Below are 25,138 nucleotides of genomic sequence, written 5' to 3'. Positions count from 1 at the left end.
AGATCCCCCACAAATATCACCAAACCAACCTGGATCTTCTAATATGTCAAACCCTAACCCAACAGCCCATATACCTCCTATTCCACGTCAACAACCATCTCCTACCCATTTTCCTAACTAAGCATATTCTCTAGTTTCTCCATTCTTCACCCCTACTAACCCTTACATTCGCCCCAATTTCCCATATATGCCCCCATCAACAACCCAACCTAGACCCCCCAAATTACAACTCAACCATTTTGATGGATCTGAACCATTGGACTGGTTATTTCAAGCTAAGCAATTTTTCAAGCTAAGCAATTTTTCAAGCTTTTCCAAGTACCCCCAGATCATCGTCTCCACGTGATTTCATTTTATATGAAAGGGGAAGCCTTAGGCTGATTCAAGTGGGTTTTCCATAACTCTACCTTCACATATTGGGAGAGTTTCACTAGGTGCTTGGAGACACGTTTTGGACCATCTTGCTACGAAAATCATCAAGCAGAGTTATTCAAACTTCGACAAATGAGAACAATGGTTGAATATCAAAGGTAGTTTGAAACCCTCTACAACAGAATATGGGGTTTATCCTCAGAGGTAATTCTAAATTGTTTTATTTCTGGGCTAATCACAGAGACTAGGCAAGAGCTGGCCATACTCCATCCCTCTAATATTGCTAAAGCTTTGGGACTTGCTAAACTTGTTGAATCATAGCTGAAAGACTAAAAAAGCCCACAACAAAAACCTTTTCGATACCCAACAACCACTACCCAACCTAACCACTACATCACACCCCAACCCAATACACTTCCTAACCCACCCTCCACAACACCATCGAACTCGCCATCATTACCTGTTCGTCGTCTCACTATGCCCCAAATGCAAGAGAGACGTGCCCAATGTCTTTGTTATAATTGCGACGAAAAGTTTCATAATGGCCATAAATGTCAACATAAACGTTTTCTTTTAGCCAACTGATGACACTCAAATATCCTTTTTGGAAGTTGTCGAGGACGATCTAACACCTAAAGATGAGCTTATTCACTTTCAGTTATCTGAACAAGCCCTTGAGGAAAAAGCCTAACACGTTGTGATTTCAGGGATCCATCACAGGCCATCCAATCACAATATTGGTGGACATTGGAAGTTCCCACAATGTCATTCAGCCTCGATTGGCAACCTATCTGCAACTGGAGATTGATCCAACTCCAACATTTTCAGTTATGGTGGGAAATGGTGCTCACATATACTGTACTGGACTGTGTTCTAATACTCCTATCGGGATAAAGAACCAGATGTTTCACATACCACTTTATCTACGGGCAATTAAGGGAGCCGATGTAATTCTCGACATCGAATGGTTACGCACTTTAGGGCCAGTCACTTCTAACTTTGCAATTCCATCAATGACTTTTAAAGTGGGAAATGACACCATAACCCTCCAAGGAGACAATGCCAACACTATTTCGCCATCCTCCCTTCATCAACTAAACCGTTTCATAAGCATTGATTCTATCGCTTCTTTACACACAATAACCTTCCTACCCCTCCTACCCACCACAAACTTACCCCAACAACAAAACCAAGAAATCAATCCAAAAATCCAGACTCTTCTTCAGAAATATGAGGAATTTTTCCAAACCCCACATAGCCTACCCCTGGACAGACCTCATGACCACTCTATTCCTTTACTATCCAATTCTGCACCAATTTCTATTAAACTTTACCGCTACCCTCATTCACAGAAAGACACTATGGCCACAATGATTAATGAAATGCTTCAAGATGGAATTATCACACCAAGCAATAGTCATTTTCATCCCCAATTCTGTTAGTCAAAAAGAAGGATGGGACTTGACGCTTTTGCGTCGATTATTGGTCTCTAAATGCAATCACAATCCGTGATCGCTTTCCCATACCAACCATTGATGAATTGTTGGATGAATTAGGTGGAGCTACAATCTTTTCAAAGATTGATCTCCGGTCTGGCTATCACCAAATTAAAGTGCAAGAACAAGATACTCACAAAACTGCATTCAGGACATTTGATGGGCATTACGAGTTTTTGGTTATATCATTTAGGCTAACTAACACTCTAGCCACTTTTCAAGCAGCGATGAACAACCTACTGCAGCCTCATTTGAGAAGGTTTGTTTTGGTGTTCCTCGACGATATTATGATTTACAGTTCTAATTTGCATGATCACTTAGTGCACTTGGACATCATATTGGACATATTAGTTACTAATCAGTTTTATGCTAAGTTATCCAAATGTCAGTTTGGTGTTTCTACGGTTGGTTACTTAGTTCATATCACTTTAGCAAGGGTGGTTACCCCAAACCCTGATAAAATACATGCAATGATTGAATGGCCTAAGCCATGTTCCCTCACAAAACTCAAGGGATTTTTGGGCCTCACTAGTTTCTATCGGAAGTTTGTAAAGCACTACGCCACACTCGCTGCTCCCCTCACCGATTTGTTAAAATTACAGACATATACATGGACTATAAGGCACAAGTCACCTTTAATGAATTAAAAACAACTATGTCTACCACCCCTGTCCTACAACTACCCAACTTCTCCAAGCCATTTTTTGTGGAAATAGACGCCTCAGCCGTCGCCATTGGTGATATCCTCTCACAAGACGGTCATTCGGTAGCCTTCTTTAGCAAAAAATTGACACCTCAGATGCAACACTCTTCGGCATATGTCCGCGAGATGTTTGAAGTGGACAAAATCTATAAAGAAATGGCATTAGTAACTCATTGGTCGAAAATTGCAAATCTACATAGATCAACAAAGCTTGAAACATTTAATGACTCAAGGTTTCTACACACCGGAATAGAAAAAGTGGGCAACAAAACTAATAGGTTTTGACTATGAAATTAAATAAGGACTGGTACCTCTAATTGTGTCGCTGATGACTTATCCAGATGCCATAGTGAGGAGTCTGCCACATGTTACTCCATGTCCTCTTCATTCCCAACAATTCTGGAACAGATCCGCGCTTATTACAGTACCTCATGTGGTCAACAATTTCTCAATAAATTAGAATCAGAGGCAAAATGTAGTTCAAAGTTTCATATATCACAAGGACTCGTATTTTTTCAAAACCGAATTTTTATACCTGATTCTCTGGATCTGAGAGTAACTTTGTTGAAAGAGTTCCATGAGTCACCATTTGCTGGTCATTCTGGGTGGAAATCAACCTTGGCTTGACTTACTGCCTCTTGTCACGGTGCTACCAACTCGGTTCACGGATGACACCCTAGCAAGGCGTTTTCTAAATTATATTTGCAGGCTCCATGGTGTTCCAAAAAGCATAATCTCGGACCGTGATCCCTTGTTCCTCAGCGGGTTCTAGAAGGAGCTCTTTAAGCTTCTAGGCACTTCATTATGCTACAACACTGCCTATCACCCACAGTCGGACAGTTAAACCGAAGTTGTGAACCGCAGACTCCAAACATACCTTCGATGTTTCACAGGGACTCAACCGAACCGCTGGTTTTCTCACCTTCCTTTGGCTGAGTATTGGTATAATACAAACCGCCACTCAACTCTCCAATTTTCACCATTTGAAGCACTATACGGTAGAACACCTCCGACACTACGTGACTACCTTCCGGGATCAACCAATAACACTCAGATCCGTGATATCCTACAGACAAGAACCGAGATGTTAGTGACACTCAAACAACACCTTCTTCATGCACAACAACGTATGAAAGCACAAGCCAATTCGAGTAGAAAAGATGTTACCTTTGAAGTTGGAGATTGGGTTCTCCTATGCCTCCAAGCTTATCAGCAACAAACACTGGCACGCCGCCGGTCTTAGAAACTGTCATAGTGTTTTTACTGACCGTACAAGGATGTTAAGCAAGTATGACTGGTTGCTTATGAACTAGAACTTCCACCTTCGGCTTGCATCCACCCAGTGTTTCATGTCTCATTTTTAAGACGTTTTTTTGGTGAACCAAAAGAAAGGAAAAAATGGAAGAATGAAGGTGAGTTGGCTAGAGAAAGTGAAGAGAAGAAAATAATCATTGGAAGTGGAGAGAGAAATCGTGGGGATAAACTCTTTTTGAATGAATTGGTTGATGGGAGAGAGGAGTTTGGAGAATCTGATCGGGAAATGGTGAATGGCATTAAAGTGGACAATAATGCTTTGTCCACTAACTTAATAGCTTCTCTTCGTGGAACTTGCTGGGTTCAAAACCATCCATTGGATTTGGGAGTTATACCTCAGCCATTGGATATAATGCACTCTTCTGACCCCTCTTTAATGCAAACTGTGTCTCGAGGAGTGATTAAAGGGACAGTACAGTCTACGTAGCAGACTCCATCTGCACCGTCCACACAAACCTCCATTTTGGCGCCAACTCCAATCTCACCGTCCATTCCATCCAATTGTCCCCCATCACGGAAATACAATTGTTGTCCATCAGCCTCACGTGACTTAGCTTGTACTTCTTCATCACACCTTGAGGACAAGATGTCTCTCCAAGGGTTGGGCAATGATAGGGCTGAAGACACATCAAGGCCTACTCGTGTTAAGCAGAGGCCCAACTAGTTATCTGATTATGTTGTGGGAATTTAATTAATACAATTTGTTTTATAATTGTCAATCTAGGCCTTATATGTTAGCCCAATTTCAGTAGTTGAAACCAAAAATATCTAGCTCTTGTATTTAACCTTGCCCTGGTTGATACAGGAGGCTATGAATGATCAAGAATTATCTTTTTCTGCACTTACTCCTTTTTTTTTTTTTTTGTTGTTGTTGTTTCTTTCATCTTAGAATTAAAACCCTATCACTTTTCCTGTTGGTTCCTTTTGGCAACTTCCTTTAACCCATATGTATAACGGTAAAATTAAGGTCTACGGAGGTGAAGCACCCTTCAATTTAATTAAGTGTGAAAACGTCCCTATGGGGTCATTTTCCCTTCTCTCTAGTTCTCTGCAGCATATTCATTTCATTGAATGAAAATTTGTAAACCATCACACAGTACCATTTGCACCTAAATAGGTGACTTCATTTTTATTTGTAACAAAATAAGTGCATGCTACAAACAGTTGTGATTACATAACATTGGCTTCTACCCTTCTACATGACACGTGCTGCTATAATAGATACAGTTATGATTATTCACTATTACATAAACATAAAACAACACAACTTCAGAAAGGACCAATTATAGAAAGAAGCCTACCCAAGATCATGCAGTATCTTACTAATGATCATGAAGAAGTCTTTGATCAAAGTGCCACACACCTGCAAGTAACAAGTCAGTTATTCTTCTATTAGAACCCAAGATTATCTTGTTTTACTTTTGGATCTCTTCCCCCCCTTCCTTTCATTTCCTTTGGTTAGGAGGGAGAGTTAGTATAGAGTTATGGGTATGTTAATGCCAGAGACACATGCTCGATCCCAAGATGTATATCACTCCATTGGTCAGAAGATATAAACTTAATTTAATTTAATTAATGGTTTACTTTTACGACCAATAAAAAACAAGTAGTATATAGAATATGACAAACTTTGGGACATCAAATATGACTTCGTTCATGCCAATGATAAATTAACAACAAATTAATAATGCTAACTGAAATAATAGGATATATGTCCTTAGTTACCATGGCCCTTTCCAACCATTCTCAGTTGAGTCACATACTCTGCTATCTTCTTAATTGCTTCAACCTGTAAAGTGGAAAATAAGCTGTTACAAAGACTAGTTTACTCTATGTAACTATACCAATGTTTTCTTATAGTCAAAGTTTTTGACGGGCGAATTGTGCAGCTATTAGGATTTGAACCAGATGCTCACACTTTATGTCTCTGGGCTCTACCAAATCAGTTGACTCAATGTAAAATGTAATCCTCCTTGACCCTTCCACCAAGATTATTTTCAGAATAATGATATATGACCATTTTGACTGATAGCTTTAACAAAATGCCACTTTTTGTAGTATTGAAAAGTTTAGATACTGGAATAAGCAATTATTTTATGAGAAATACCATAATATTAATGGTATCTTCGAAGTATGACAACCTACAAACTATGGTTTTAAGTTGAAGTCAGTGACCATAATTGCAGCTGATAAAATTAAGTTTTTTTAGTAGTCTCCACAATTGCAATAATATGGTTTTAATATTCTTCTTCTCAACCGCAATTAGAACCACATCTTCGGATAAGTACAATAGATGAAAAATAACTACTACCATGACTACAATAAAAGTATAAAACCCATGCCACATCTTCATTCATTTTTTTATAATAAACTTAATTGCCTTTTCCTTACTTAAGGCTCAATAGTCTCAAATCTCAATGAACCCCCTCTATACTGAAGGTTCAAATAAACAAAACTTAACCGGAGTTTTACCTGATCTTGCAAAAATTCGCTTGCAATGTAGTCTGCCATTTGAGGATCATTGTTACGTTCTGCCACCTATTTTCACAAAGAAAATACATTATATTAATAGGATAATGGCTAAGCAATAAGCAGAGATTTTAGACTGATTAGCCATTTAGCCTAGAGAACTAAAGGTAGACTAATGCATTGTTTCATTAGGATCCGTTTGCGAGTTGGGTTTTGGAGAGGAAGAGATGGAAAATAAAAACTTCAGAATCATGAAATGCACTTGTAAGATGACTTTGAAGTCATCTCTATCCCTTCATTCTCCTTCAAAACACAGCTTGCAAATGAACCCTAAGAAAACAATTCTTCATTCAAAAACTAAAAGGCAAGAGGCATTACACTGTGAAGATTCAGAAGTTTCTCATTTACCAACTTCTCCATAGATAAAGCCAATTCCATGGCTGAATCAAGCCCAAAAAATGAAGGAAAATAAAAAAAGCAAAGTTAGCAAAGATAATGTTCTGAAATGCACAAGACAGCCTTACTACTTTGTGAATCAGAAATCAAAAAAGAACATGGCAAAAAATAAAATTAAAAAATATAAGATTAAGCCACGAAAACATAAAGCTCACCGTACAATGCATCCCCCTTTTCTACATGTTCAAATTCTGATGCTGGACTTGTGATAGGGTGCAGTATCACTCGACCACCACGAGTGTTCTAAACAAATCATAGTCACGCAAGTCATTACATCAATGATAATAGATAGTATCAAGGTCATTACATCAATCATAGTAGATAGTATCAAGGTCTACTCTCCATAAAGCTTTAAGTGATTAATTTAAGTCAATGTTTGCAGCGGACGACCACCACATTTTCTGACAATTGTAAAGGTAACCACAAACATGACTAGAACTTTGAGCTATTATAGTAAAGGCTCTTGATCGGTTTCAAAATATAATATCAATAGGTTAGGCCTTAGCATATGAGAAGAGCACAATCCAAAAGACTAATCTATTAGGTGGAGAGTCTCATGGCTTAAGTGTCAAATTGAGTTTGTTATACTATTCAATAAGGAACTCTTAACATTGATGTCCCTTTTAAGGGTCGACGTCTATGGTGGCTTTCACTCTATCCACACTGAATCGATGGCAAACCTTTCTCTTTTTGGTGGCTTTATTCAAATATACCTTAGGTAATAGAATGATAACAAATGTTCAAGGTTATTAGGTGAAAAAAATACATGATTGGACCTGTTAGAATTGTCTTATATGTTGAGCTGTTAAAAGTGCTGGTGGGTAGAAGAAAACATCAAAGGTTTTAGCAGCCAAAAACCTGATATTTCATAAACTTTTCAGCATGCTCCCTTTCTTCTTCACTTGATTCCTTAAAGAACCTGCAGTTTTTCCACAAAATTGCACACTTAACAAAACCCCACTATTCAAATGGAAGAAACAACAAGAATAATAATATATAGGTTTTTGTGCTAGGTACTTGGCATGTCCCTTGAGAGCTATGTTGTCTCTGTCAAAGTATGCAAACAAGGAATGGTACACATAGGAAATGTTGTATTCCACACTGTATTGAGAGACAAAAAAGAAACTCTTAGCAAAAGAAAAGAGTCTATAAATTCCTAAAAAATAAATGAAAATAATAAAATGAAGTAAGATATTAAGGTATTGCGTGCATGGATTCTAAAACAAATGGCAACAAAAATTTGGATCTTTATAATAAAAACCGAAACTAGATCACTCATGCAAAAACAAATTGGATCTCTATGAACAAAATATGTTGTCTCAAATCCTATCTCATTGTCATATGCTAATAAAAACACATAATATCAATTAAAAAATTTAAATCTTTATTATTATTGCTGTTATGAGACAGAATGAGGGGCAGCAGTTGGATCTACATATGCACAACCAAATATAAAACTCCATCTTCTCACATTGACGCACAATGATAATAATTAAAAGCACATGTTTTGTTTTTTGGTTTTTGAGGTAGAAAAAGAAAAAAGAACAAACAGAAAACTAGAATTTAGTATGGGCAGTGCCCATTGTATCAGACAGAAGCAGCAATTTTGATTGCGTGGGAGGATTTGCAAAAATCTGAAGCCTCTCATTCATGCTAGAACCAAATTTAGAATTAGAAGCATGTTTGGTTTATCTTATTTGGAAACTATTTTAAATATGACGAAAGGGCACCCTTACTTGGTGGGATGTATGCCATCTTAGTTTCGCAAATGAATTGTTTCTAGGATTTGAACAAATGACCTCATGTTCACTAAATAATAAACTTAGTACTGCGCCAAGGTTACCCCGAGTTTTTTAAATATTAAACTAATAATTGATCTAAAGTATAAACTCTAAAACACTGAATAAAGAAAAGATTAGAATTATGGAATTTCTTACTTGATCTGCTCGTTAATTAAAGCTTCAGACTCATCAGTATAATTTTGACGAGCTAAGGAAACATTGGGTGTAAATGGAACAGCAAGAACATCTTTCTTAACCTCTTCAAATGGTTCAAATATCACACCAGTGAATGGTGCTGACACATTTGAAGCACTTACCCTCATCAAGTTATCTCTTCCCCCAGCCTTTGAAAGGGTCAGTGAAGAAGAACAAGGAGAATTAGAGAGAACAAAGCTCATAGAAGAAATGAACTTGTTTGGAACATCACCAACAATGGGCGAGAGAGAAGAAAAAGCTGAAATTTTTGAAGAAGCAAGTGCCATATCTGGAGAAGAAGTGAGAATGAAAATAAGAAATGAAGAAGTTTATCAATAGATTCTAAGTTATGCAGAAACAGAACAGAATTATGTTATAGATGTTTTATGGTTCCATCACCTTTATTTATGGGATAACATATTTTCTAGTAAACAGAAAATGGTGGCTAGGGGCATTTCGGGAATTAAAAGTAGATCATATTTAAGTGCACGTGGAAAGGTCTGGTGCTGTCACGAGTCGTGGCGTATGGATGGCTCGTGCCCTATCTAGACTGAATGAAAATGAAATCTGTAAAAATGTCCGGTCCACGTAGCAATCGCAAGGGTAGAAATGTTCCATCACGTGTCTCTTCCTTTAATAATACTTCTGGTCTTTTATTTTATTTTTATACTAGTAGTAAACTTACCAATAAGTCTTCAGGCTGTGTGTAAAGTTTTATTACATTTTCATGATAACCAAAAGATTAATATTTTGATTTTTGTTAGCAATATTTGTTAGGAGAGACAATTATACATTCAAAAAGATATGAGTTTTTTATTTATAGAGTGAAAAAATATTTTTGATATTACAAAAAAAAAAAATACTAATAATAAACTCATGCATTTGCACAAATGGCTCCATGTTGACATTGAAAAATACATTAAATATTTATAATGAAAGAATTGGGTAAGTTTTTACTTAAATAGAGACATGCATTAATTTAATAATAGAATATAAACAGTAAAATTATATGATTTGAAGAAAAAAGTCATGTAAATCTAAATGATTATAATACAAAAGAATAAAATAATATTCTGAATTAATAATTTGAAGATAAATTTTAACGATATAAACAATATTGTTGATGGTGAGGGCTTAAAATAACAAATAATATATCAAAAAGTTTGCACCAAATACCAATATAAACAAAATAATAACAAAAATTATTATATAAAGCAACTTAGTCTTAGCACTACACAAAAACTATTTTATTGAATAATTAAAATTTTATTATAAATGATTAACATAAATATTAGATTTAAATAATGAAGAAATGGAAAAAAAAAATAAAGAATGAGGTGCTCCTTAAAAAATGGAAAGTATTTCAAAGTTAACCGAAACAAAATTATAGTATTTTAGTTTATAGTCAATATGTTTATTCTTCCTTAAATAATCAAAATTATTTTAAGTTTAAACCAAATATAATTATAGCTTTTAAATTCATAATCAATCAAATTATCATTATTACTACTAGTTTGTCGACCAAAACTCCGTGTTTGTCTATCCACATTTTTCTGATAAATTAAAATGCAGTTTTATAGACAAAGTTTCTATAAATTTCTCAATTTGTGCCTCTAATAATGATTAATGTGTTATTAGATATTTTTTTCGTATGAGTCAAAATTATTCTTCTTGGGGTGATGAAGAAAAAAAAATAGAAGTAGGAGAGCATGTGGAATTGTAGTGATACATTGATGAAAAAAATAAAAGAACATGTGAATGTTTCTTGTAGTTATTATTGGAATGTTACAAAAGGGTAAAATAGGAATATGAGAATTATGTCATTGTAGTTACTAAATGGAATTGAGTGAAATTATACGGATTCAATTACATGAATGTCCTTTAGACATATTTTACATTTATATAATAATTAAAACAAAGTTGAAATATAGAAATTACGTTTGTTCAATTATTTAAATAGTCTTTAAACATGTTTTGCTTTTATATAATAGTAAATAAGAAGATGCAGAGACTCAGATTTTTTAAGGACAAAAATATCCATTTGTGATATAGGTGCCATAATTTCAAGATGTGTTTACTTATAATATTGGTCAACCCATTGAATTAATAATAAGATCATATCAAATAACATGTAAGTGAAAAGAATAAAATAATTATGAAAATGCTTAAACATTTACTAAATATGTAACTGAAAATAAAGTAAAAATATGTGAATTTAATCATAAAAAAACATATGTGAAACTATTTATGTTTTATTTAAAATACTACTTATTGGTTATTAGAGAAGATAAGATTAGGGACAATTGTTTACAAAGTGAGTCAAAATAGAAGGAACAGAAATTCATACATACTCAAAAGGCTAATGGAACGTGGAAATTTTTTGTAACATGTCTTTACTATCTACATATAAATATAGATATAAATTGAAGGGGGTTGTGGTTACTATTAAAATATTTATTCCCTTTGACACTTGGATTTAATATGGGAAAATTTGTCATTACATGATTTGTCAATAAAATAAATCAACCAAAAATTGTATATAGTATATTACAGAAAATGATATAACACTTTACTTTTGTGATTAGTTGTGTTAGCGATAATTTAGTCATTGCCTACAAATTGGATAAAATAAAATAATTCTACTAAGAATGTGAATAATACAAATTTGTTTAAACTAAGTTCTCTGCCATTTCTTTTCTTCACATGGATACATTTTTTGAAATATCTCATCCCACATCTCTCCTTAAACTCTTCTTTCTAAATCTAAGTGATCATTCACAACCTTCATCTCATATTCACTCTCAAACTCAAAAGAAAATGGTAAGAACTGAGCAAATAAAAACTTTTTTTTTTGTTTTTTGGGGTCTAATGTTTTATAGGATTTCAAAATGTTTCAATTTTTATCTTTGGTTTCTTATATTGAAATTTTGTAAGTTTTATTATTTCCTCTGATTCTATTTCATTTTTTTTCTTTACTATCCTTCCTCACAAAGCCGCTTATGGTATTGTAAACTCTATTTGAAACTGGAAAAATGGTAAGAACTAAACAAATTTTTATCTTTGGTTTCTTTTATTGCAATTTTGTGAGCTCTATTGTTTTCCTTAATTCTATTTCATTTTGTTTCTTCAATGTCCTTCCTCATAAAGACGCCTATGGTATCTTAAACTCTATAAAACGAAAAAATGGTAAGTACTTAACAAATAATCATTTTTTCTGCTTTTCGGTGCCTAGTTTGTAATATGGTTTCAAATAGTTTGTATTTTTATTTTTGGTTTCTTATATTGAAATTTTATCTTTTAATTTTTATCTTTGATGAAGAATGCTTAATATTTTGAATGTTGATTATTTATATGTATTTTATTTTATTAGTATTCTTGAATCATTTACCAAAGGAAAATGATGGAGATTAAATCTAGGCTCTTATAAATATCAACTTTGGATTCATTTTTTTTTGTCATTACATAAACAAAAGAAAACATGTGAAGAAATTGTGAGAATCAATTATATATTATCATTAATGATTTTTTATTATTTTGATATAGTTACAAATTTCATATCCTCTGCATTAATTGTTTGTAAACATTAGCTTAGTGATGTCAAATTCTGAATAACTTTTCTACCTCAATATATGGATATTAACATTCAATTTGACCATAGATTTAAATGCTATGATTATTTTTCGTTTATTAAAATAATTTTGATTATTTAAGGAGAGACAAACACATTGATTATAAACTTAAATGCTATAATTATGGTTTGGTTAAATTTTGAAATGATTTTGATTTTTTAAGCAACAACGTATTCTTTATTTTATTATTTTTCTTCAGTTATTTGGATCTTAAATCTATGATAATCATGTATACTATTTCTTGATATAAAATGGTCCAAAATACCATTTTCAAAGCTTCTTTGATTCCCTTCGTGCTATTGTTCTCTAGCGATATGGTTGTAATTTTAACCAAATCCAGTTACCTATTTCAAACGTTCGTTCTTTTCTATGACTGTCCATGTAGCTTTTCATTCTCTATTTTGCTTGGAATAGGTTTTTTTTAAGGGATTGTAACAATTCTTTTCTTTCTTGTAGGATGTCATCTATGTTATTGGTGGAAGCTCGACCAGGATGGTAGTCCACTAACATCGGTGGAGGCTGTCCATATAGTGCTAAAAATGGTGACATCTCTATGGTTGAGTGCTTATTTGTGTTGTACCAAAATTCAGCAAAGTGTAGAAGACGAAACCATCTTGTTGGTTGTGCCGAAGTGAAACAGCGGAGGTACCCTTCTAGACAACGATTTACCACTTCGGTTTGCCCATCGGACTCTATATGGTAAGTTGAACTGAAACACAGTCTCGTTCCTTGTAATTTAAAAAATTCTTTCCAAAAAGTACTTATAAATAGGGGATCACGGTCGGACACAATAGAACAAGGTGTCCCATGTAGGCGAAATATTTGTACTGTGAATCTAGATGCTAGTTGAGTCGCAGTAAAGTGTGTCGGTATTGCTAAGAAGTGTGCGAACTTCATTAAGCGATCCACCACGACCCAGATAACAGTATGACCACCTGATGGAGGTAAGTGTGTAATGAAGTCCATCAAAATATCTTCCCAAACCTATTAGGGGGTTGATAATGGTTGTAGTAAACCTTGTTTTTGGGTTGGAAGATATTTATTTTGTTGACATACCAAGCATTGTTTAATAAAGTTTTCTATGTCTTTGTACATACCAGGCCAGTAGGAAGAGGCTGCCAATCAAGCCAAGCTTGGTTTTAAACTTGAATGTCCAACTGTTGGTGTTGAGTGAAACTCATGTATAAGGGAAGCTCGTAAACCGTGTGCACCTGGTAGGAATAATCTCTCTTGATAATAAAGTAAGGAATGAGCAACATGGAAAGAATCATTTTTTTATTTGCCTCTAATATCTCTTTCGCTAGTTTTGTTCCTTTTGAGATGTAAAGAATGCTGAGAGTTGTTCTAAAAGTTGTGGGACCGGAGATGATATACTGGCCAACAATTTATACTCTATGGAGAAACACCTGGATAATGCATCTGTTGCCCTATTTTCCTTTCCAGATTAGTAAAAAATCTCATACTCAAATCCTTGTAATTTTGTAGCCCATTTTTGTTATTCTAGGGTTTGGAATGTCTGAGTCATAAGATGTTTCAAACTTTGTTGATCAGTAAAAATACGGAAGTAGTGTCCAATAAGATATTATCTCCATTTTTTTCCTGATTCAGTAATTGCATACATTTCTCTCACATAGGTTGAAGCAGCTTGCATCCTCGGTAACATTTTTTGCTAAAGAATGCAATTGGATGTCCTTCTGGTGATAATATGACATCAATAGCAATTGCTGACGCATATGTTTCCACATCAAAAACTTTAGAGAAATTTGGTAAGGCCAAGACAGGAGCAGAAGACATGATTTTTTTTTTCATTTCTTTAAAAGCTAATTCTGCACTTGTAAACATTGTAAAGTTACCACTCTTTAGTAAATCAGTCAGGGGAGAGGCATGAGTGGCGTATTGTTTGATGAATCTGCGATAAAATTCCGTGAGGCCCAAAAAACTGCAGAGGGCTGTGATCGATCATGGTGTGGCCCAGTCCATTATTGCTTTTATTTTTTATGGATCTAGTTCCACACCCTTACCAGACAGAATATGACCTAAATAGTCCACACAAGTAACTCCAAACTGACACTTTGATTTTTTGCAAAAAACTGTGAGGATGCTAATAGGTTTAAAATCAACTTAAAATGGGGAAAATGATCCTTAAAAGATGGGCTATAAATCAGAATGTGATCAAAGAAAACCAGAACAAATTTGTGTAAAAAAGGTCTGAGTAAATCAATCATTGCTGCTTGAAAAGTGGATGGGCTGTTTCTTAGGCCAAATGGCATTACCAAGAATTCATAATGATTGTCTGTTATGCAGAATGCTGTTTTGTGGGTATCTTGTGGGTCCACACGGATTTGGTGGTACATTGATCGCAAATCAATCTTAGAAAAAATAGTTGCACCAGCTAGTTCATCCAGAAATTCATCAATTGTAGGAATCGGAAAACGATTCTTAAGTGTAATTGCATTAAGGTTGCGATAGTCAACACAAAATCTCCAAGACCCATCTTTTTTTCTTACTAATAACACTGATGAAGAAAATGGGCTAGTGCTAGGAATAACAATCCCTGCTTGTAACATCTCTGCTAATAGTGTGGCTATAGCTTCTTTTTGTGAGTGTGAGTAACAGTAGGATTTTACATTGACAAGTGATGTATTAGGCATGAGGATAATTTTATGGTCGTGAGGTCTAGGTGGTGGTAGGCATGTGGGAGTACTCAACACTATAGAGAATTCTTCTAACAAGGAATGGATATCTGGGTGTTGCTTTATAAGGTTAGATATGGTCATATGTTTTGGAGTGGGGTTATGTGTTTGTGGGGTTTGTGGGAATACTATAATGTAAAATATATCTGCAATTCCATCTGTGTTGGTTAAGCGACATAGTTGGTGAAAAGAAGCTAAAGTTGGGGTTATGGAATTTTGGCCAGTGAGAGTGATAGGTTTGTGGTCATGAGTGAATGTTATAGATGGTACTGAAAAATCATAAGTTACTGGACTCAATGTACTTAACCAATCTATTCCCAAAACTACATTTTCCCCTTGTATAGGAAGTAAGTAGAATGGAATGAAAGGTTTGTTATTGTAAGTGTAGAGGTGTATATTTACACAACCCCGTACAATATATTCGCTCGCCATTCCCTACCATAACTGGGAACTTTGGTGTTGGTGAAATAGGTAATTGTAATAATTGTGCAACACGTGGCTACATTACATTATGTGAACTGCCTGTATCAACTAAGAATGTCACCATCTGGCCATAAATTGTACCTTGGAATTTCAGAGTTTTAGGGGATGGATTGCCTTGTAGTGCTTGATCTGATAGGTGAAAGTGAATTACCTCGGATTGGTCTATGTTGTTAGGCACCCAATCGGTCTCCACCGGTACTGTAGACTCAAGTGGTTGAAAATTGTCAGTTGGGTCATCCATTAGCATAAGTAAGAATTGTTTTTGTTGACAAGGATGTCTTGTGACATATTTCTCATCACAATTGTAGCATAGTCCCCGAGCTCTTATTTCTTGCACTTGAGCTGCAGTAAGACGCTTGATGGGTAATGTGTTTGTACCCTTGATGATTGTATTAGTAGTCTCTACTGTTTGTGTCTGTGAAACAGCCCCATTTGGGCGTGGTGGGCGCCAACTAGAAGCCTTAGATGCTGCAATTTTGCTCTCTACTAATTTTGCCAGCCTTATTGCATGAGTCACAGTAAAATGTTGTTGTATAGCTAATTCCCTTGCAATTTATGGATTCAAGCCAGATAAAAAAACAATTTAATGTCATCTCTAGTGTTAAACCCACAACATGATTAGAGAGCCTTTTGAATATGGTTTGATATTTAGCAACAGTACTAGTTTGCCTTAATTTAAACAACTCAGCTTGTGGATTTTCAAATGTCGAATGGCCAAAACGAATTAGTAGGGCTTTTGTGAATCCTTCTCAACTAGTAAGATGGTTAGTATTAAACATCCATTTATACCAACTTAATGCGTTGCCTTTCATCGAGAATGCCACTAATTCCACACATTGAAATGGGGTCACTTGGTATAAATTGAAATATTGCTCCGCTTGAAAAAGTCAATCTTATGGTTCTGAACCATCAAAAGGCTATAAATGTAGTTTCGGAGGTCTAATGTTACCTGGTGGTGGGAAATACCCAGCTCCATATGTAGGAGGGTGTGGGGGTCGTGGTTGAGACCCATCAGGAGGTGGTTGTGGTTGAAACTGTGGATTAGCAGTGTTTAATTGAGCTACTTTCTTCACTAACCCGGTTAGCACACTTTCCATCATCTCTTGTCTATCACACATGGAAGAGAGTTTTTCCAACACAGCTACGTTGGAATTATCATCCATGTTGGATTGCGTGGAAAAAGAAGGTGAGTGTTGTGGTTTAGGAGGCATGGAGAACAAGAGTGAAAGAACCAATGTTAGGGTGTGACCCTAGCAAAGAATAATATTAGAATTCTAAGAAGCTAAAGTATGAAAATAAAGAGATAACAATTTTATTCATGCCCTTGAATGCGGGTCTACATTGCTTAAATAATAGTCTAAATCAATCAATCTATAGATTCATAATTCTAATCTTAATCTATTTATTTGAAAAGTAATTCTAAAAGGTAAATATAATATTTTCCTAATCTATTTATTTGAAAAGTAAATTTAAAATATAAATATAATATTATCCTAGTTTCATAAGATAGTTTTTAAATTTAGGAGAAAGTTTTATATCTCTTTTAGGCCTTATAGTAATATCTTCCTTAGTAAGTATAGGTCCAGACGATGCAACAATTTCACTCCAACAAAAGCGGATACCACTTTGTTTAGAAAAGCAAGTGGATATGATTTCATCCTTATGAAAGTATATGTTGATTACATAATCATTAAAGTTAGTTATGAAGATCTGTCAGAAGACTATTCAAAATTTGGTGCAAATGGAGTTCAAGATAAGCATGAGGGAAGAAATCAAATTCTTCCTGAACTACTAGTAAAGCAATCACCCGAAAGAATGTACATCCATTAGCCAAAATATACAGAGGAACTCCTAAAGATGTTTAAGATGAATGACATTGGAATAAAAAAAAATGTAACAGAAGAAGAAGTTTTGAATTGTGTTTACCAACTTTCCGTGGTTTTAAAAACTATAGAGAAGATTAAAACGAATTAAACAACAACTTAATCATTTACTCATCTTTTTTGCAACAAATATATTTTTTAAACAATTAACTATTCTTTTTTATAAAACTTAGATAAAAATATGTTTATGCAAAATATATGATATCATAGTGTGAAACTCCCCAAGTCAAAAGCATATATAAAAAACTTGAACGTAGGAGTTAATGGATAGAAAATATTAAAGAGATTTTATATTAGCTAAATCAATATCATAGGCTATGTGAAGTTTCTTGACAACACCAACTTCCACAGTTCCACTATAATCAAACACATATTACAACAAGTAATCAACGGTCGTTGGTTCAAGTGATACATGTTTGATTCCTCTTAAGCAAGGTCTCGGGTTCGAGTCTTATGGATGAAAAAAATGTTCGTTGGGAGAGTTAGCCCCATATACCTGTGGATGTTCCCGGGACAAGATTACCTCCAGTGTGAGGATACCTGTTGGAAACCAAAAATATTACAACAAGTATTACTTGAAACCTTGTATCTCTAGGCTTAGTGGCGGATCTTGATCTAAACTTTAGGAGGAACAATAATATTTAATTACTATTTACAACTAAAACTAATTTAGTAATGAAAAATATAAAACACACACATAACTGAACTAGAGTAAAAAATTCAAATATTTCATTTTATATAAATCGTATGTTGTATTCAAGAAATTCATTTCTTATCTTACTATGTAATTTTGTTTATAGGTCTTCATTGCTGGAAAATATATTTATATAGTAGCTGAATCACAATAGTCAAGATAAAACAAATAACTTAATAAAATACTATATGACTAACAATGATTTAGAAATTTTCAAAAATGTATGACGACTAATGACTCCAAGAAAAAATGTTCAAATTGACCTTTTAAACTAATCTTTTGTTGCTCATTAAAATTCATAAGATAAAAATTTTGGACAAAAAAATACATATATTATCAACATTAAATGACATATAAGCATCCTTAGAATATATATTACGAATACATACATAATCTTTTTATCTAGTGTAAATCATTACGCACTAAAATCAAGCATATTACTATAAGCAATATCATCATCTATATGTTAAGAGTTTGATTCATCACGTATAATATTTAGAATAACTACACAAGTTACACAATATTTATTTATCAAACTACAAATTAGAAAAATATTTAAATTTCAAAGAGTTTTTGCATAAAGACATCATTTGGGTGTAGGTGAAGGGAATATATTTCTTATTCCAAAAAAGGTGTCACTCTATGTATCATCTTTTATTATTTAGAAGTTTAATATTTAATTATTTTTCTGGTCAACCACAATAAATGACACTTAAAGTAACACACTTTGTAGCACAACAAATATATTTCATAAGACAAAAGGTAAAAAAAAAACATTTCAAAAAATTAAAGGGACAGTTGCCCCACCTGCCCCTTAAATCATAGGTAACAATAATTTTGTATTTAAAGAGATTTATGAATTTCAAGTCTTTCAACTGTACTCACAAACCGAAATAAATATAAAATTTAAAGATGGCAAATTAAATAGAAAATAATTTAACACTAATGTTCAACTTAACACTTAAATGAAATAATGAACATAAGATTCAAAGTAAATGAGAACTTTTAATGCAATTCATATTGTTCTCTCATTTTCTCTAATATTTTATCTTCGTTCTTTATTGTTAAGACTATATTTATAGATATACCAAAATTAACGTACTCATTACTATAGCTGTTGAAACTCTATTATAAATTCTTTTTTGAAATTAATATTCATCCAGACTCATATTTTTTTAAACTTGACTTTCTCTTTAACCTTCTACAAAGCCTTCATAGTTGTTCAAAATTGAGAATTTAATACTTTATGCTTCTTGAATAAGTCTAATTGGGGAGAGAATAGACGTTGTGTGTGTTGGAAATATATTTGTATATTTCTATATTTATGCCCAAGATCCAATTTGTTGTTTAAATACAATTAAAAGTAATTGCATTTGTTTTTATCATATTTGTTATTTATTTAAAATAGATTATATGATAAAGTCCTTGATTAAAAATTAGAGACTTGTTATTATAATAGAGATTATAATAAATGAGAAACATGTCTTTTATAAATTTTTGGTCTAAATTGTTCTTGATCATAGAGTCATTGAGAATAGGACATTAATGATTCGGACAGATTAATATATGTGTAATAGTATTTATTGGATAAATATTAATAGATCTCATTTATTAAATTGCACATATAGATGATGCATATGTAGATATGATCATTGAACTGACTCAACTGAGAATTCCTAATGGTTAAGATTACCTTAAATTGTCAAAAGGAAATTCTAAAGAAGAAATGAAATAGTTTCCTTTGACCTGAGATTAACATAGTAATTAACATGTTATTTATCATACTTTGATTTCGGACACATAATGTCTCAGGACGTTATTTGAATGAACATTGAGTATGATTAAATGCTTGTAGAATTAATGATTAATCAAGATGGAATATATCAACTCTTGGTAATGAGTTTGAGCTCTATAATAAAATAAGACATTGGCTAAGGTATAACAATGAATAAAGAAATGAGTTTCTTTGAGTCATCATGGCAACTTGTTAAAGTTTGACAATTGTACCATACTTTAAAGTTAGCCCAGAGCTGTAAAGATGGAAGGAAATATTTTAATTAATCTTCTAGTGGTTCTTGAAAGTAAAATATATATTACTTCATGCTATCTGGTCGTTAAGGAGTGTTGCTAGACGCCAACCTTGATTAGTAAACTAATTTAGTTAATTTACTACCAGCTTAGTATTGAACCTACGGGGTCACACACTAACGAGTGTTCTAATCTTTGCTATATAATTATATTATTTGATAATTAAATTGGAGAATTTAATTTGATCAAATAAATAATTTATGGAATATTATTTTAATTCTATGCTAGCACTAAGAATTAAATAATAAATAAAATAAATTCTAAAATTAATTATTTGTAGCTGAAAATTAAAAGATGAGTTATTATGTTGTTTTATGAAACAATAGATGGTAAATGGTTTGCAACTTTTCAAACCAAATAGGTACCATTTAAAGAGTTGTAATCTTTTTACAAAAAATATTTCAAAAGATGAAGAGGTACCTTTTGGAAGTGCAAAAGTAAGAGGGAAAATTTTTTTCCCTCACGGCACTATGCATATATATATATATATATATCAGTGGATACATAGAAAAATGGTAATAAAGAAAAAGGCAAGATATACTGCACAATGGACTTAAGAGAGAGAGAAAAAATAAAAAAGGTTCTATTATTTCTTCATTGTGTGTACAATCTTTTTCTCCTTTCATTTGCTACACTTACATACAAAAGGAGTTTTGTGAGTAAGAAATTCTTAGTTTTAGAGTGTCATTTTTCTGCTCCATTGGTTCAAAGAGTTGATAGCAAAGGTTGGTCTCGGTGTGGATACACGCGTAGAGTCTTCATAATTTTGAAGAACAACTTTAAAAATTCAGCAACTACAACCGCGTACGAACTTTATATACAGTTTTTTAGTTATATATAATTTTAGACACAAATAGATTCATGTCTATTCCGCTGCATGTGGTATGAACACTATTAAAACTTCTTTCAATTGGTATAAGAGCCACATCTTTTGTGTTTAATTTTTATATATGTTTTTTTTGTGACATGACTGTTAGTATATTTAATATACATATATATATGAAAGAGAGAGTTATCTCTGTGTCTGCATAGAAGAGATTGCTCTCTGTTATTTTAATATTGTCTAGTATTGCTTTTAATAACATGGCTGTTATATTATATTTAATATAAATGATAGAGAGAGTAGTCTCCCTGTTATATGTAGTAAAGATGAAATTAGAGTGTCACTAATTGAATATATATAATAATATATAATATGACAGTATGATATGCTAGTATGTTATGAAAGAGAATGTGTATATAATATGATATGAAAGTTTCATATAACATTTGTGTAAATGCCATTACAATCTCTTTGTATGAATACAATGTATATTTGGATATAATTATATTAGTTTGGTCTCACTCTGCTATATTGGCACTGCACGTGTAAATGTTAGTCTGAACAATAATAAACAAAAGAGATTACAATAAGCATTGTGTTGTACTTTCTTTATTATTAGTATGTAACGTGTTTGTGTTTTATTTTTATTTTATTTTTTGGGGCTGCTATGTGTTCGGATATTTTTATATGATACATGGGTGCATATATATATATATATATGAAAGAAAATAGTTTGTGTGCATATATACTTTCTGCTTTCAAAATAAATTTACATTGTGCACATGTAATTGATAGAAAAGGAGAAAGAGACATTACTTATTGATATTTTCAAAAGTACTGAAATTTTATTTTCTTGTGCACACGCTAAGCATTATTAATATGTTATAATGTGTTAAAAGTGATGTTGATTTAAAATTTAATGATAAGGAACGACCTGAACACCAGGAGACTTGTAAATTAAATCAATTGTAACATGTGATGTTTATTTAGAATTTAATAACAAAGAATGACCTGATAACCAGGGGACTTTGTAAAATTAAATTGTTTTAAAATATATGTACTAATAGGAACGACCTGATTAATAGGGGACTATTTGTATGAATGTTTTTATTTTATTTTATCAAATTGTATGTGATACATTTGAATACTTTAAAATATGTATGAGAAACGACTTGACAACCAAGGGGCCCATTCATATTTTTTTAGAAAGAAATTATTTATGTCATTTAGAAGGAATGATGATTTCTTTGATTCTTATAATTTTGTCTCTCATATTTACAGTAAATATATTTATTGGTTTTAGATTTTAAAAAATGTCTACTATATCATTGTATTCTTGAAATCATCGAACTGGTTGGAGCCAATTATGATGATTGGTACCGTAACCTGAGAATAGTTCTCATGCATGAAAAGCTCCTTAACACCATTGATGGACCCACTATTGTTGCTCCATCGGACCCGTACAACACTGAAGCAACCAAAGTGTATGAGAAATACAAGGAAGATTGTTTGAAAGCTAAATGTATTATCTTGGCATCTATGAGTTATGAACTTCAGAGGCAACACCAGGATATGGATCCAACTGCTATCATTGAGCATCTTAAGAAGATGTATGGTGGTCAAAGCAGGACTGTCAAGTAGGACTGCGAGGTACCAGTTATCCAAAAGATTGTTTAGGTCCTCAATGCCTGCAAAGGATCAAGTTGGACCTCATGTATTGAAGATGATTGATCTTATTGAACAACTTGAGAAGTTAGAATGCAAAATTGGGAAAGAACTTTCTCAAGATTTGATTCTTCAATCACTTCCTGATTCATTTTCACAATTTATTGTTAATTTCAATATGAATAAAATGAATTGTGATCTGCATGAGATGCTTAATATGTTGATTGATTATCAAAATCAAATTGCCTCTTAACATAAAACTGGAACTGTCATGGTGGTCGGTAACTTCTCTAAAAGGAAGGGCAAGAAAAATTTCAAACCAAAGAAAAAGCTTGCTCCTAGGGGTGGTGTGACCAAACCTAACAAGAGAGGTAGAACTGACCAAAGCAATATTGAGTGTTTCTTCTGCAAGGAGAAAGGTCACTGGAAAAGAAACTGCAAGAAGTATCTTGATTCTCTGAAACATGAGAAGCAAGGTGAGACTTTAATGAAAAATGTTTTCATGTTTTCTTTATCTGTAACTGATTCTTCAATATGGGTATTAGACACTGGCAGTAGTTTTAACATCTGCAATACGTTGCAGGGACTACAAATCATTAGATGGTTGAAGAAAGGAGAAGTTAGTCTCCAAGTTGGGAATGGAGAAACTGTTGCTGCTTTAGCTGTAGGATCAGTTTCTTTAAAAATGCAAACTGGAAAAGTTCTAGTATTAGATTGTTGTTATTATGTTCCGAAATTTGTTTCAAATATAATTTCAATTTCAATGTTGGACAAACGAGGATTTCGTATTATTTTAAATAATAACATTTGCTCTATTTATCATAATGATGATTTATATGCGAATGGGTATCTCCAACATGACATTTATGTCTTATCAAATGTGAACTTCAATCCAATTATGCATGTTTCTAAGAGGAAAAGAGATAATATATTGAATAAAACATATCTTTGGCATTGTAGGCTTGGTCATATTGGAGAGAAAAGAATTAACAAGTTACACAAGGAAGGTTACCTTGATCAGTATGATTATGAATCATATACAACTTGTGAATCTTGTCTTAAAGGAAAAATGACTAAATCTCCATTTTTGGGAAATGGAGAGAGAGCTTCTGAATTACTAGGACTAATACATACAGATGTATGTGGCCCTATGAAAATTCAAGCCAAAGGAGGATACTCTTATTTTATTACTTTCACTGATGATATGTCTAGATATGGTTTCATATATCTCATGAGACATAAATCTGAATCATTTGAAATGTTCAAAAGATTTCATGTTGAGGTAGAAAAACAAACTGGTAAGAGTATCAAAGTGATTAGATCAGATAGAGGAGGAGAATACCTAAATGGTGATTTCCTTGATTATCTAAAAGAGAATGGGATTATCTCTCAATGGACACCTCCAGGAACACCCCAACATAATAGTGTGTCAGAAAGAAGAAATAGAACCTTATTGGATATGACAAGGTCTATGATGGGGTTCACAGATCTTCCAATAAATTTATGGGGATATGCGTTAGAAACAGCTGCATATTTGCTAAATAGAGTTCCCTCAAAAACAATCTCTACAACACCATATGAGATATGGAAAGGACGGAAACCAAGCCTTAAATATATCAAGGTATGGGGATGCCCTACTTATGTTAAGAAATTGCAAACAGATAAACTTGAAGCAAGGTCTGATAAATGTAGATTCATTGGATATCCTAAAGAAACGATTGGATATTATTTCTACCACTCATCTGAGCATAAAGTGTTTATAGCTAGAAGAGGAACCTTTCTTGAAAGGGAATTTCTTGTAGATGGTAGTCATAGTAAAGAAATAGAGCTTGATATATTAAACCTAATGGTTCAAGATGTTACATCAAATGAGGTTGATCATAATGAAGTTGGAACATTCGCTTTAATCAAACAATTCAAAAGTTCAATTTTGTTAGATGTGAAGAAGAACCTTGTGTCTACAAGAAAGTTAGTATGAGCACAATTATTTTCCTATTGTTATATGTAGATGACATATTACTTATTGGAAATGATGTACCAGCATTACAAGGTACGAAGAGTTGGTTATCTAAACAATTATCCATGAAGGATTTAGGAGAAGCAACCTTTATTCTAAGAATAAAGATTTATAGATAGATCTAAAAGGTTGCTTGGACTCTCCCAATTTGTGTATATTGATACCATCTTAAAGAGGTATAACATGGAAAACTCCAAAAGGGTTTATTTTCCAATAGGAACCGGGGTTTCTCTTAGTAGAGAAGATTGTGCAAAGTCTCTTGAAGAGAGAGAATGCATGAATAGAGTATCATATGCTTGTGTAGTGGGAGCTATCATGTACACCATGACTTGCACACGTTCTGATATTGCTTATGCATTAGGTGTAATTAGTCGATA

General features: G+C 33.1%; 1 protein-coding gene across 1 annotated transcript; it reads right to left on the bottom strand.

The window, feature by feature from the left end:
* On the bottom strand, positions 5,019-9,179 carry LOC109349900 (ferritin-3, chloroplastic-like). The gene is made up of 8 exons (XM_019590955.1): positions 8,748-9,179; positions 7,828-7,911; positions 7,669-7,729; positions 6,966-7,053; positions 6,733-6,794; positions 6,358-6,423; positions 5,611-5,674; positions 5,019-5,248 (listed from the first exon to the last, which is right to left on the bottom strand). Exons 1-8 carry the CDS (start codon positions 9,071-9,073, stop codon positions 5,208-5,210), a joined length of 792 nt encoding a protein of 263 aa, XP_019446500.1. The 5' UTR covers positions 9,074-9,179; the 3' UTR covers positions 5,019-5,207.

This window comes from Lupinus angustifolius, chromosome LG01 (assembly GCF_001865875.1).
Source record: "Lupinus angustifolius cultivar Tanjil chromosome LG01, LupAngTanjil_v1.0, whole genome shotgun sequence".
In the NCBI taxonomy this organism is placed as follows: Eukaryota; Viridiplantae; Streptophyta; class Magnoliopsida; order Fabales; family Fabaceae; genus Lupinus; species Lupinus angustifolius.
Note: the sequence above shows the minus strand (reverse complement) of the source record. Positions and strands in the feature narration are given on the sequence as shown.